Source organism: Bos grunniens, chromosome 13 (genome assembly GCF_055505025.1).
Source record: "Bos grunniens cultivar Pamir isolate PY7600 chromosome 13, Bosgru_T2T1.0, whole genome shotgun sequence".
NCBI classification, from domain to species: Eukaryota; Metazoa; Chordata; class Mammalia; order Artiodactyla; family Bovidae; genus Bos; species Bos grunniens.
Genome location: NC_141177.1, coordinates 59,478,800 through 59,491,663, shown reverse-complemented (window position 1 = coordinate 59,491,663; position 12,864 = coordinate 59,478,800). Strand labels below are relative to the sequence as shown.

Genomic DNA, 12,864 nt, shown 5'->3' with positions numbered 1-12,864 from the left:
CCTCTGACTTGACGGGGGGCTGTCCCCCACCACCTCTTTCGGAGAAGGAGTTAACTTAGAGCTCCAGTTAATAATAATTCCTAGGCGTGATAGGAGTGTTTCAACCTACAAACTCCTCTGAAGGTTCTCTAGCCTGCCTGACAGGCTTGTCCGGCCACATGTGATTGCTCACAGCCTCCCAACCGTGAGAGGCACGAGATGCTTTAAACCTTCTAAAAACAGGTTCCTTAGAAAAATTAGAAAACCATTGGTATAAGTATAGTGGGCTGATTAGAAATTGTATTGGTGAAGGGTTTTTCATTTGTTGAGCCAATGTTTGTTGCTAAGACTCCACATCCCCTGCCCTTACACACATTAATGAATATATAGAAGAAATAAGTATTAACCTTTGATATAAATCACATTAGACCTTAGGCTAAGTAAATTCTTTCCTTAACTAAAACCCACTACACCCTCACCCTATAGGAATGTAACTTTATTTGGGTGGCATCTGTTTTAAGAATAATCACCCTTGGAGAAAAAAGTGTTCTGGTTGACTGTCCACTGTCACAAGGAGAGGGTCATAAATTGTCAGCAGGCCCCCCTGGCCAGAAGATGATGTAACACCCCTAAGACCTCTGTATACATTTGTATGAAGCACCTGACTTTAATAAAAGTCAGGACTGCTGTCCCCACGTGACTTTTGTATACCATCTCAGTATATAAAAACAGACTCTGGAAAATAAAGAATTGGGATCAGTTCCTCGAAAGACTGGTCTCCCCATGTCGCTCGCTCTCTCAAACTCTGGCTGAGTCTCCATCTGGAGCGCGGAGCCCACCATGCTTACTAACTTTGCCTGGGCTTCTAAGATCCGACCGGGGAGGCCTCAGTGTCTCCTCTCCTTTGGGAGAACGGAAGGACGCCTGCGGCCTACGTAAGTGGTGCAAACTTCTTGTCTTGAAGTTTTATTGGTCTCCCGTGTAAACCAAGCTACTCAGCCTCTTTTCTCCACTGAATTTTCCTACTGAACTATCCTCATTCTATTACTCTTTACATCTCTAGTTAATATCTAATTGAAGCTATTGTATCCTGATCCTCGCCGAAGCTGTCTCCCCTTCGAATATTCCCTGAAATTCTTGACTATGTAGATTTATGTCTTTAACCAAATTGAGGAAACCATTTCAGCTCTAATTAATTCAATTTTTTTTCCTGTACTGCCTTCTTTTCCCTCTTCTTCTGACTCTATGATACCAATATTAGCTCTTTTTATTGCACCACAAGTCCCTGAGACTTTGTCAATTACTTTTTCAATCTTTTGTCCTCTGTGTTATCCATATCACATAATTTTTATTGACGTATCTTCAAATTCATAGATTATTTTCTTTGTTATCTCCATTTTGCTATGAAACCTATTCAGAGAGTTGTGATTTTTAGGTTTTGGTTATTGCATTTTTCAGCTCCAAATTCTATTTTTATATCTTCTTTTTCTAAGACTTTCTGACTCCCTGTTCATTTCAAGAGTGTTTTACTTGTTGGAACATTTTACATCTGTATCATCTCAGCATTGATGTGTATTGATGGCCTTTCCCCATATGAGGTGAGATTTTCCTGGCTCTTCATATGTTGAGTAATTAGATTGTAATATGTTATAAGTCCTACAGTTCTTATTTATGGGTCTTAGACACATTCTAAGAAGAATGTTTCTTTTGTGTGTGTGTTTTAGCAGTCAATTGCCCTAGTTGCTTTCAGTCTTCAAATTCCAGCCAGTTGCCAATCTACTGTTTATCCCATTCTCAAAGGCTTTGCAGTGCTATTTGGATCAGCCCTGCATGTGTGCCAACTAAGATCCATTTGGGACTTGGGCGGTGGTCTATACCATAGTTCCATCTTCAAAATCTATGTATGTGCTGTTTAGGGTCAGAACTGTGCACACACAGCTTTGAATAAGCCTAGGAATTCATAAAACACTTTTATAGGGTTGCTTTCCTGAGCTCCTCCATCTCCATGACCTCACTTGTCTGTTCTGGTTCCTCGGAGTTTCCCTTTTGGTCCTTAAGCCAAAACCATTATTTACCCTGTGCTGCAACACTCTTGCCATGACAGCACGCATATCCACAGCCAAACAGCAGGAGGGCTGAGCAGGAATAAGGCAGTTTTAGATTCTTAGGGACCTTAATGTCACCACTGCCACCACCATCACAAGATTCCTTAGCGGCTGGGGCATAAGAGAATGGATAAAAATAAGAAAAAAGAATCAAAATCAGGGCTTTCCTCCATTCTCTCTCTTTCCTGTTTCTCAAGTAGACTTCTCCTTGAGCTCTCTCTATGCGCTGATGCCCACTTCCAGACTTGGGGCGATGTTTACTTCAGGTTGGAGAATAGTGGAGGAAAATTAAAAGATAAGCTCGCCATCAGTTCAGTAGTCATTCAAATGTTGGTCTTTTCTGATCTTTCTGCTATGAATTATTTTTCAGAGTTTTCAAATAGCGATTGCATGTACCCTGTCCAGGTTTTAGGACTGTATTCAGTATGAGAGACAGGGTGAAGTGTACTTACTCCCTGTTACCTGGAATGAGAACTCCAGTCATTGTTTGTTCAACTCATTAATAATGAGAGAATTAGTAAGATGTTAATACTGGAAAAAGATCACTTGAGAATATATATATATATTTATATCCAATTTAACTAAAGAATATTAGAAAAAGATTGCTGAGCTACATTTTAAAAACTTGTAGGATGACTAACGTCTTACAGGACAATAAATTGTAACCTTTGGGAGTATCTTTTCCATTGAATGGAAATAATTTGCATCCATACTAAACAAAAATTTGTATGTTAACTAGTAACTTCTCTAAGTCTGGAACTTTTCACTGAGAGTAAACAGTATCCTTACTGTTTACTAGGTACATTCTATTTTCCCTAAGTACAGAACTAAGTACATTTCCCTAGATAAACTTTGCATGAGGTCTTTGTCCCTGCATTACATGAAAATTCCTTGCATTCCTTATTTTGTTTTTTTTGCCTGTTACCATGTTTTGGATATGTGTGCATGCTAAGTCGCTTCAGTCATGTCTAACTCTTTGTGACCCTATGGACTATAGCCCTCCAGGCTCCTCTGTCCATGGGATCCCCCAGGCAAGAATACTGGAGTGGGTTGCCATGCCCTCCTCCAGGGGATCTTCCTGACCCAGGGATCAAACCTGCATCTCTTACGTCCCCTGCATTGACAGGCAGGTTCTTAGACAGGTTCTTTACCACTAGTGCTACCTGGGAAGCCCCCGTGTGTTGGGTAATTGTTCTAAAAATTGGGATCCAAATTCTTCTTGCAGAAGGTCTCAGCTGAAGCAAGAGATGATAAAAGACTGGCTTAGACTCCCTGAGGAGACAACCTATTTTTTCCCCAATTCAATAAATATTTATTGCATACCTACAGTGTACCAAATATTTTGATAAGAAATGGTGCATAAAAGCAATATATGATTTTCATAATATGTATCAATCATGTAGTATTCTCTTGAAAAATAATTTCTCCCACAAATATAGAGACTGTAAAACTCCTTGTCATGGAAACTTTGAAAAATATGTAGGGTATGGTTATTGAGGTATATAGCAAATACTATATTCCCATGATGCTCTTCAGATTAACTCAGAGCACAGTTAGTGCTTATTCACTCTGTTATTTTGCTTGCTGTTGTTTATTCTCTAAGGAAAGGCAGAGGGAAAAAAGAAGAGGAAAAAGTGAAGGAGGAGGAAGAGGTTGCAGCAGCACCCAAATTGACTGGAGAAGGAAGCCTTGAGAAAGAATGGTTCCCTCCCTCTGATCCTGACTTCTGTGTTTATGTGTATGAAGTGACCAAATCCATACTTCCCATCACCAATATAAAGGAGCAGATTGAGGTTCTTGCAAAGTAAGCTGTCTGTGTATACACACGCGTTTTCAGTTTCTGAAAAATCATTTTTGATGTTAGTGATTTGCATTGTTCTAGTCAGTTTTCAGACAACTACACCATAATAAAATCGAACTGTAACAGCACTCTGACTCTGAAGCAGAAACACAAAGATTTGGAAAGAAAGCCTCCATTTCTATTTTGGATAATATTTCTGCCAAAAATCACAACTTAGGAGCTAGAAATTACTTAAAGAAAAATGTCTCTGTCATTTTCTCCTGCTAAACCATGAAAAGCATCTTTCAGGGTGATTCCAAAGAAGTTATAAATGAAGGAATCCTATTGTGTATTATTTGTAAACTCACAAGTTGGTTCCTAATAAAATGATCACCCGCTATTTTTATGCTATATGTCGGATATTTTGTGTCTCACATTGCTCTAAAGTGGCATTGTGGGTATTCTAAGAGATGGTTCGGCGCTCTGTATAATCCAGTGAGGTTGCCTCCTAAATGAGAGCGTTTACTCTGATCCCACCAAGAGAAGACTGAGAACTTGACCTTATAGCTGACAGGGATTAAGACTTCCTGGAAATGGAGGCTCACTTTCTTGACTGACACCAGCCAGTCGTGAGCTCCTGGCTTGTGCAACAGCTGCAGTCTCTGTAAGAGCTTGTACCTTCTCCAAATAGAAGTGAGTTGCAGGCACCAAACCTGGATGTGACAACTGCAAGAAACACAGCCGCCAGATCACTGACTCCTTGTCAGCTGGCTCTGGAAGGGAATGTTTTTTTGGCTACTGAAGTTTTCCTGGTGTCCTTGAGAAGTGATGACTCAAGCAGATTCTGACTTAGCTCATTTCAACATTTGTCAAATTTCCTCATGCTTTGTTCCTATCAGAAATCATTTTCATCAATCCCCCCCTTTTTTTTTTAATCTGAGCCCACACCAGGAGAGTGATACAGAGATGTTTTCCCATGCATTTGGCTCCTAGTGGAATACCTGGCTGGCTGACAACGCAGGTCAGCGTTCTGCCCAATCCTTTCTCTTGGTTTTCACCATTGCTCTTCTTTGTTGGTTCCATAAACAGCAAGAGGAAATTCTTTCTTAACGGTGTGCAATTCTGCTTTTACTCCATGATGTAAGTAGCCGCAGTTGACAGAGGATTTTTACTGGTGTGCTGAGTGACATCCTCAGTGAGAGCCTACTTTTAGGAGAAACTCTCAGGCAAAGTACAACGTGCCCAACTCACCTCCTCATGTAATCGTTACTTACTTTTTCCTTTGTGCCTCTTCCTCCCTCCTCTAACTTCAGTGTTATGTAAATGCCATATATCTTTCTCTAAATTAAAAAATAATAATAATAAAATTTAAAAGAAGAAGAGGATAAAACTTGAAAATAATCGTGAACCTAATGGTATGCAGTGGTCCTATGTGTTTGGATGAGGTTAAATTCCTTAAAAGAAGGACCATACGTCAGGACAATTCAGATTCAAACATTTGAAAATACTTGCCAAGAGTGCGATAACATTCAAAACCTGCATTGATACAAATGTAATGTGATATTGATCTGTATCTTGCTATAAACATTAGGAAAATTAGCATTCATTTCTTTTTTCCTGCTGAATGAAACTCTTAGAATTTCAGCTTATATATGACAGTTTGAAGAGAGTAAGCATAATACTGTGTGTGTGTGTGTGTGTATTCATGCATGCACACTCAGTGGCTTCAGTCGTGTCTGCCTCTTTGCAACCCTATGGACTGTATAGCCCACCAGGCTCCTCTGTCCATGTGATTCTCCAGGCAAGAATACTGGAGTGGGTTTCCATGCCCTCCGTGAGGGGATCTTCCTGACCCAGGGATTGAACCCACATCTCCTGTGTCTCCTGCATTAGAGGCAGATTCTTTACCACTGAGCTGTCAGGGAAGCCCAAGCATAATCTTAACTTATAGTAAATACATAAAGTAAAACAAAAATCAGAAGGAAAACATGTTTTACAAGTATAATTACACAGAAGACAGTGAAATATTAAACTTGACTGATTCAATCTCACTGCAATTGATGCAGGTATGTGGCTGAAAAAATGGGTGGTAAGATTCCAAAAGAAAAACTACAGGATTTCAGCTGGGAGCTTCATATAAGTGAACTAAAATTTCAACTTAAATCCAATGTTGTACCAATTGGACTGATCAAAAAAGGAATCTTCTACCATCGAGCTTTGCTTTTCAAGGTATTTAAGATGTTTTGCCTCATTTCCAATAAGGTAAAAATGTTTTGTGTTCATTGTTGTGGAGTGAGCCAGTTGCTAACAATTAACTATGTAATACTAATACTATCATTTAGATGTACTTATATTTGGCATATATATGTATGTGTATATACATACACACATGTAAGCTCACCAGACTGTTAGAAGCATATTCATTCTATATTTGTGACACACCTACTCTAGACCGGGGCACGACAGAGGATGAGATGGTTGGATGGCATCACCAACTCAATGGACATGAGTTTGAGCAAGGTCCGGGAGTTGGTGATGGACAGGGAAGCCTGGCGTTCTGCAGTCCGTGAGGTCACAAAGAGTTGTACATGACCCAGCAACTGAACTGAACTGAACTCTAGACCAGGGCCTCTTCCAAGGTCGGGAATATAGGGATAATAAAGTGACAATCCCTGCACTCAAGAGGGTCTGAAGCCAGACTTGTGGGTTCTCAGGTGACTTCAGGGAAAGTTTCAGGGGAGGAAATGATATGTGGCCTCAGCATTAAAGGCTGCATAGGACTCCAGCAGGAAAGAAGGAAAGACACAGATGTTCTAAACATTTTATTCAAAATAACAGGTATGAGAGTCAGTGATCCACGTGAGGGATGGAGAATAGGTCTGGATCCAGAAGAGCAGGGAAGGATGAGCTAAAGGGCCAGACAGTAAAGCACCGTGTGAGTTTGCACTTGATTCTAAAATCTGTGAGCGGCCACTGAAAGTTAAGGGGAGCATGGTAATGTGATTTTGAAAGACCACTGAGGCTACAGAACAGGGAATGAACTAGAATGTGGCTAAGACTGGAGACAGGAAGACCAGCTGGAAGGTCCCTGGAGCAAGATGTCTGGGTGACAGATACAAAAGCCATGGAAGAGGCTACAAATGAGCAGTGAGTTTAGAGGGAGACACAGGAGGTAAAACTGAAAGAAGCTGCTGACTGCCTAACAGTTGTACGAGAGAGTGCATGAGAAGAAAATGATTTCCAGACTCTGGTCAGGGCAACTGGAAATGATGGCACTGTTCACGGAGATGAGGACACTAGAACCAGAAGAGGCGAAAGGGAGGGGGTGATCTTTTTTTCCCTGCATTGTATTCAGTGTCTGAAATATAATAGGGGCTGAGAAAATGGTTTCTGAACCATAGATTTAAATGTATAAAATTCCAGCCTTCTCCTGAATACCTACAAACTTCATTGCATTTTGCCTCCAGTTTCAAGCTAATCCTATTTGTAGCCCAAATGCCAGTCTTTCCTATTTCCTGGGATTTCTTGCTCTATCAGTTCTTCTCTCTCATATTAAATCTCTTTCACTTTGCCAGCTGTTTCTCCTTTAAAATCTAAACTTAAGTCCATTCTATCTAAAGAGAAAATGTAAATCTTTTCTCATGATCTCTACAACCACTCCTGTATACAGCCCCATTACACGACAGTTGTCAATGTGAGCTTATGTACCAGGCATTTGATAAACATAATTATGAACAGTCTCAAATAGGCCAAAGGCTGAAACTATTACCTCTGTTTTGAAGACAAGAAAATTGATACTTAGACAAGGAATTTACCCAGAGATACAGCTGGAATTTGAACCCATGCCTATCTGAGCCAAAACCTACTACACTGCTTCTATCTGAAGATAATTCTCATTCCTGGTCAAAAATTCTGAGTGATCTCAACTCCTTGATCTCACTTTTATCCTCAGCTCTCTGCAGTCTGGCTGTTGCTCCCTCCCGACAAGGATCATAATGATTTAGTGTCTCTTTTGTTTGATACGTCAGAGAATTTGTCATTGATCCTTCCCTTTCTTCAGCACCACTTTCCTCAGTCACTTCTGTCCTCTCGTCGTTTCATCTCAGTCTCCTTTGGAGACTTCTTTTCCTCCACCCTTGTCTTAAATGTTAGGGTCTTGACCCAGAACTCAAGGTTCTTACTTTTTTCACTGGTAAAATGTCTCATCCTTCTATTCCTCCTAAATCGTTCACACCTCCTACACATACTGTTCATCTCCCCCATTTTCTTCCAGCTCCTTTCCCCCATGGCAGCCTAGATAAATTGCCCACAGACCTTATAACCTGCTCCCTGATTTCCTTCATCTTCCTGCCCCCCCATCCTTCCACTCCTCTGCCTTGCCTGCCTACCCTGGACTGATCCAACTGCCTGCCCTTTCCACGTTGACACTCAGGCTGCAGAACGTGACCGTGGGGTGTGCCACTGCCAATTCGGGATCCAAGATGGTGGTTCACGTGCTGCCTGGCCACCTTTTCCAGCTCCTAGCCAAGGACTTTTCTTATTTTCTTCAGCAGTCATGTCCCCACATGAGCCCTCCTTCCTAAGCCTTTCCATCTTCACCTCTTCCTATGAGCAAATGACCTTTTTTCCCATTTTACGAAGTAAACAGAAACTTCCAGGTTCAACTCAGCTGAGGTTAAGAACTCAGACTGGGAATTCCCTGGCAGTTCAGTAGTTAGGACTTGGTTCACTCACTGCTGGGGCCCCGGGTTCAACCCCTGGTTGGAGAACTAAGGTCCTACAAGAACTCAGACTCTGGAGATAGATTCCATGGCTTTCATGTTAGGTCAACCCTTATGGTGACCTTGGGAAAATTGTCTGACCTCAGTCTTACTCTCTGAAAGATGGGGAATACGATAGTATTCCACAGGGGTATTTTGATGATTTAAAGTGCCTTGATATGGAATAAGAGATCACTAAATACTATTTTGGAAAAGATGATTATATTTGTGTGTGTGTGTGTGTGTGTGTGTGTGTGTGTGTGTGTCTACCCCCTACTGTGAGTGTAAAATGATTCTAGGACCAATTTCAAGGGGATCAGAGGCTTGTTCCACACATCCAAACAATTATTTGCTGCCAGCTGGGTGTCCTACAATTCAACTCAATTTGGATACTCTTTACCCGGAGATGGGGTCAGACCCCACAGGTTAAGGGCTCAGTTTTAAAAGACTGCTTCCCCCTCACCACTGCCTACTTCAGGTGACAGTCACAAGCCCAAGTTGTCACCTGCGCATCTGAGTGACCAGGTTGTAGACTGAAGGTTCCAGTAACCTCCTCCTCTTGTTCAATTAATTTGCTAGAGTGGCTCACAGAAAGTAGAGAAATATTATTATTATTACTAGAGCAGTGGTTTATTATCAAAGAGTATGACTCTTTATTATAAAAGAGTATAACTCAGGGACAGGCAGGTAGGAGAGACACAGGGCAGGCTGTGCGAAAAGGGCTCTGGGTTTCCAAGCTCTCTGAAGATACTGCTCATCAACTCAGAAGCTCTCCAAGAGTTTTGGCTTTTTAATGAACGATATATAGCATAGGTGTGATTAACTAAATCATTGGCCATTGGCTATTGATTCAACCTCCAACCCCTCTCCCCTCCCTAGAGGTCAGGGGCAGAAGTGAAAGTTTCAACCCTTCACTCACAGAATTGATTCTCCTGGCAACCAGCTCCCATCCTTAGGCAGGGTCCAAAAGTCACCTCACTCACAAAACAAAAGACACCTTATGGATCTCATCACTTAGGAAATTCCAAGAGTTTTAGGAGCCCTCTGCCAGGACGGACAAAGATCAAATATATATTTCTTATTACATATCACAGGAGTACCAAACATCCAGATACTGTTATGCTACCATTGACTGTTGATCAGACTAGATGGAATGTAAGGTCCTAAAAATAACAACCATGCCTCCATCATCTGGGTTCACCCAAGACTCCCTGGTAGCAGTCTTTACATAGTAAGCAATCAATAATGACATGCATGTAGAAATACAGAGATGATTGAATCAACGCAAGCGTTGCCTTCTGGTACTAGGAACATTTACTGAGCCCGTACTCTGTGCCAGCATTCACAGGATGAGTTCAGTTGATCTTCACACCCACCTGCAAGGAAGGTGGCTACACCATTGTTATCGTCCCACAGATGGAGACACAGAAGCATAAAAAAGTGAGTCATGTCCTTAAGGTGACACTAATCAGTGACTGAACTGAAATTCAAACCCAACCAGCTCTCTTATCCCCTATGATGGGACTAGGAACTTTCCAGATTATTTAAAAAGTGCTTTTAAAATCAGGACAAATTGAAGGAAGAGACAGCTTCCAAAGAACATAGCAACCCCTGAGGACTGGGCAGCAGGCAGCCCAAGGACCAGCTGCTCACAGGTCTGCTGGTCTGGCTGCACCAGTCTACACCACACAGAACAAACAGGTCCCTCCCACCCCACCCCAATCTGATCCCTCTCTTCAATCCCACTGCATTTCACACCCAAAGAACAGCCCAGGAGCATGGAAAGATTGATAGACACAGTAGTGCTGAAAGCCCGTGGAACAGCTTTTCTCCAATTACATTATCAATCTTGTGCTGATACAATGCAGCATACCTGCCTGAAAAATGTCCCTTCCCAGCAGGACCTACACACAAATTTCGAGTCCACAGAATCCTGAGGAACAAGGAAACTTAACACATTTTACCGACTCCTGTCACAATCCTGTACATTTTCCCAGCCTCCTTTCTAACCACTTTTTTTTTTTCCTTTGCAAGAGTGTATATCTCACCTTCAAGCAAGGTGGGTCTTTCAACCAAGCCTTTTTCTCCGCCCCTCCCCTCCTCACTCTTGGTTGATCTCGTGTTTTCTCCCACAGGCTCTGGCTGATAAAATTGGTGTGGGCTGCTCTCTTGTTCGCGGGGAGTACGGCAGAGCCTGGAATGAAGTTAAGCTGATGAGCGAATCCCGAAAGGGAGTGATGGGGGCACTCCCTCCCCTGGAAGTTTACATAGTAGACCTCATGTTCCATCCAGGGTCCCTGATAAAGTTAAGAAGTCGCGAGGCAGATCATTACAGATTTCTCTAAACTTCCAAATGAACACAGAAGGGGTTCAAAAAAGAAATGCATTGTATACCTTTCTATGGAGTTCACCAGTGGATTTTATTTCTTTAAATAAAAATCTTAGACATGCTCTCCCTGTGTAGAAATGAGGTCACTTGGATTGGACTCAGTTGTGCTTCTGATTTCAGGCTTTTGGCAAGCAGTCAGTCTGGTGAGATCATATTATGCTCAAGGAAAGCTTTTTATTCTTGAAATTAACCCACCCCACCCCTCCCATTTCCTGAGGAGCATCTCTGCCCTTTGGAAATCCTGTGTAAAAAGCCCACAGTTGCTGTTCCCCGAAAGTGAGTGCCCTGTGACTGCTGTGCTTCATGTTCAGGACACTCCAGGAAGACCTGGTTAAATAAAGTCAGTGGTCTTTAATGTCCAGTCACCTCCTCTCACTACCATTAAGTAAGAGTATTAATATTTTGAACACTTGTAGATCTATTTTAGTATCACAAATTCCTTTCTAAAAGGAATTTTTTAGAAATTTATATTTTTCCAAATTTATCATTAAGAACACTGTTTAGTATACTTCATTGAACTGAAAATATTCCTAAAAACTAGTTTCATACACGGTACTTGTCTATGTTGACTTGGAAACATACCTTCAGTTAAAAATTCTGATTTGCTTTTTGTACATTTTAATGCTGGGTTACAAAAATATGATTTCAAATTTATGTGACTTAAAAATTCTTCTTTTATGAAAAGTTTTGTAATATAAGAATAGGGTAAATCTTTGGGGAGAGATTGTTTTGTCAGTACTGAGCACAAAATGGGGAGCAAGCACACATTCCAAACGGCAAGAGAAAATGGATCTGATATAAACATTTTCCTTACCATGCCTTTAAGTCTAAAGCTAACCCGTCTAATCATTTTACTAGAAGGCTTTTAAAAGTAACTTTGATTTTAGGAATTAAGGTGAAGATTATTCTGTGTGAACCAATGTATAATTTCAAAGAATGTGTAATTCTTTATTTCAAAATAAAGTTGCTTACATCAAATGGTGTGGTAATTATATTTATCACCCAATTTCATGAACCAGAGCACAGATTATAGGATACATACCCATCAGTGCATTTCCAAGTCTCTCTTGATGGATTACAAAGATATATAAGATGTAACAAGATAAAAAACAAATGAGCAACAGGCATAAGTATAGAAAAGAAAGTTCGACAGGGCTGAGACTAAGTTTAGAATTCAAAACGCATTCTGTGAAAATCCTGCATACTTGTTAGAGGCAAGTGAAAATTTGACTGCCTAGCAGCCAGTGTAGAGGGGAATGCTGTCAGTTACATGACTGATGACAGGGTCCACTAGATAAAAACACAGAGCAGCTTCTCAAGAGGAACAAAGACCAGGGGAATTCTTCTTTGGGAGCTTCATACAGAGGACAAATGTAATATAAAAAATAACATCTTTGAAAAACAACCTCCCAGCAAGTAAGTTCTGGAAAGAGTTTTCATAAGCCAACGGCCAAACATCAAAATGGAATGAGGGAAAAGTTCCATGCTGAGCCACTGTGATGGTGTTCAGGTAGACACAACATCTTTTAGTCTGGTACAGACCAAACACACATTCTTTTCTTCATCTTAGAGATGATTTTGGTATACTATCTCTCTCACTTAGGTTCTAGGTAATAATTGTCCTCCACTTTTAGTAAGTAGGTTTCAGATATATTATTTCCTTGTCAAAGAAGCAGCACTGTCAATGATGGAAAATATTTTCTAGAAGCTCAAAATGATGTGTCAAATCAAATGGATATTGGTTTTTATTGACATAAAATTATTTAAATAGTAACATATTTCTCAGCAAGATTTCCTCATACTATTTGTCTGCCAAAGGCAGTAATCTGAAGATACCTGGAGATAAGAGGT

At 40.9% G+C, this 12,864-nt stretch overlaps 1 protein-coding gene across 3 annotated transcripts in view; it reads left to right on the top strand.

Moving 5' to 3' along the window:
* Positions 1-11,991, top strand: part of ARMC3 (armadillo repeat containing 3) — a 91,400-nt gene extending 79,409 nt beyond the window's left edge. For all 3 annotated transcript variants that reach the window (XM_086334475.1, XM_086334474.1, XM_086334476.1), the window contains exons 17-19: positions 3,688-3,888; positions 5,931-6,093; positions 10,760-11,991. In XM_086334475.1, coding sequence (XP_086190601.1) covers positions 3,688-3,888; positions 5,931-6,093; positions 10,760-10,969 — 574 coding nt within the window. In that variant the 3' untranslated portion in view covers positions 10,970-11,991. The remainder of the gene's footprint in view (positions 1-3,687; positions 3,889-5,930; positions 6,094-10,759) is intronic.
* The last annotated feature ends 873 nt before the right edge of the window (positions 11,992-12,864 follow it).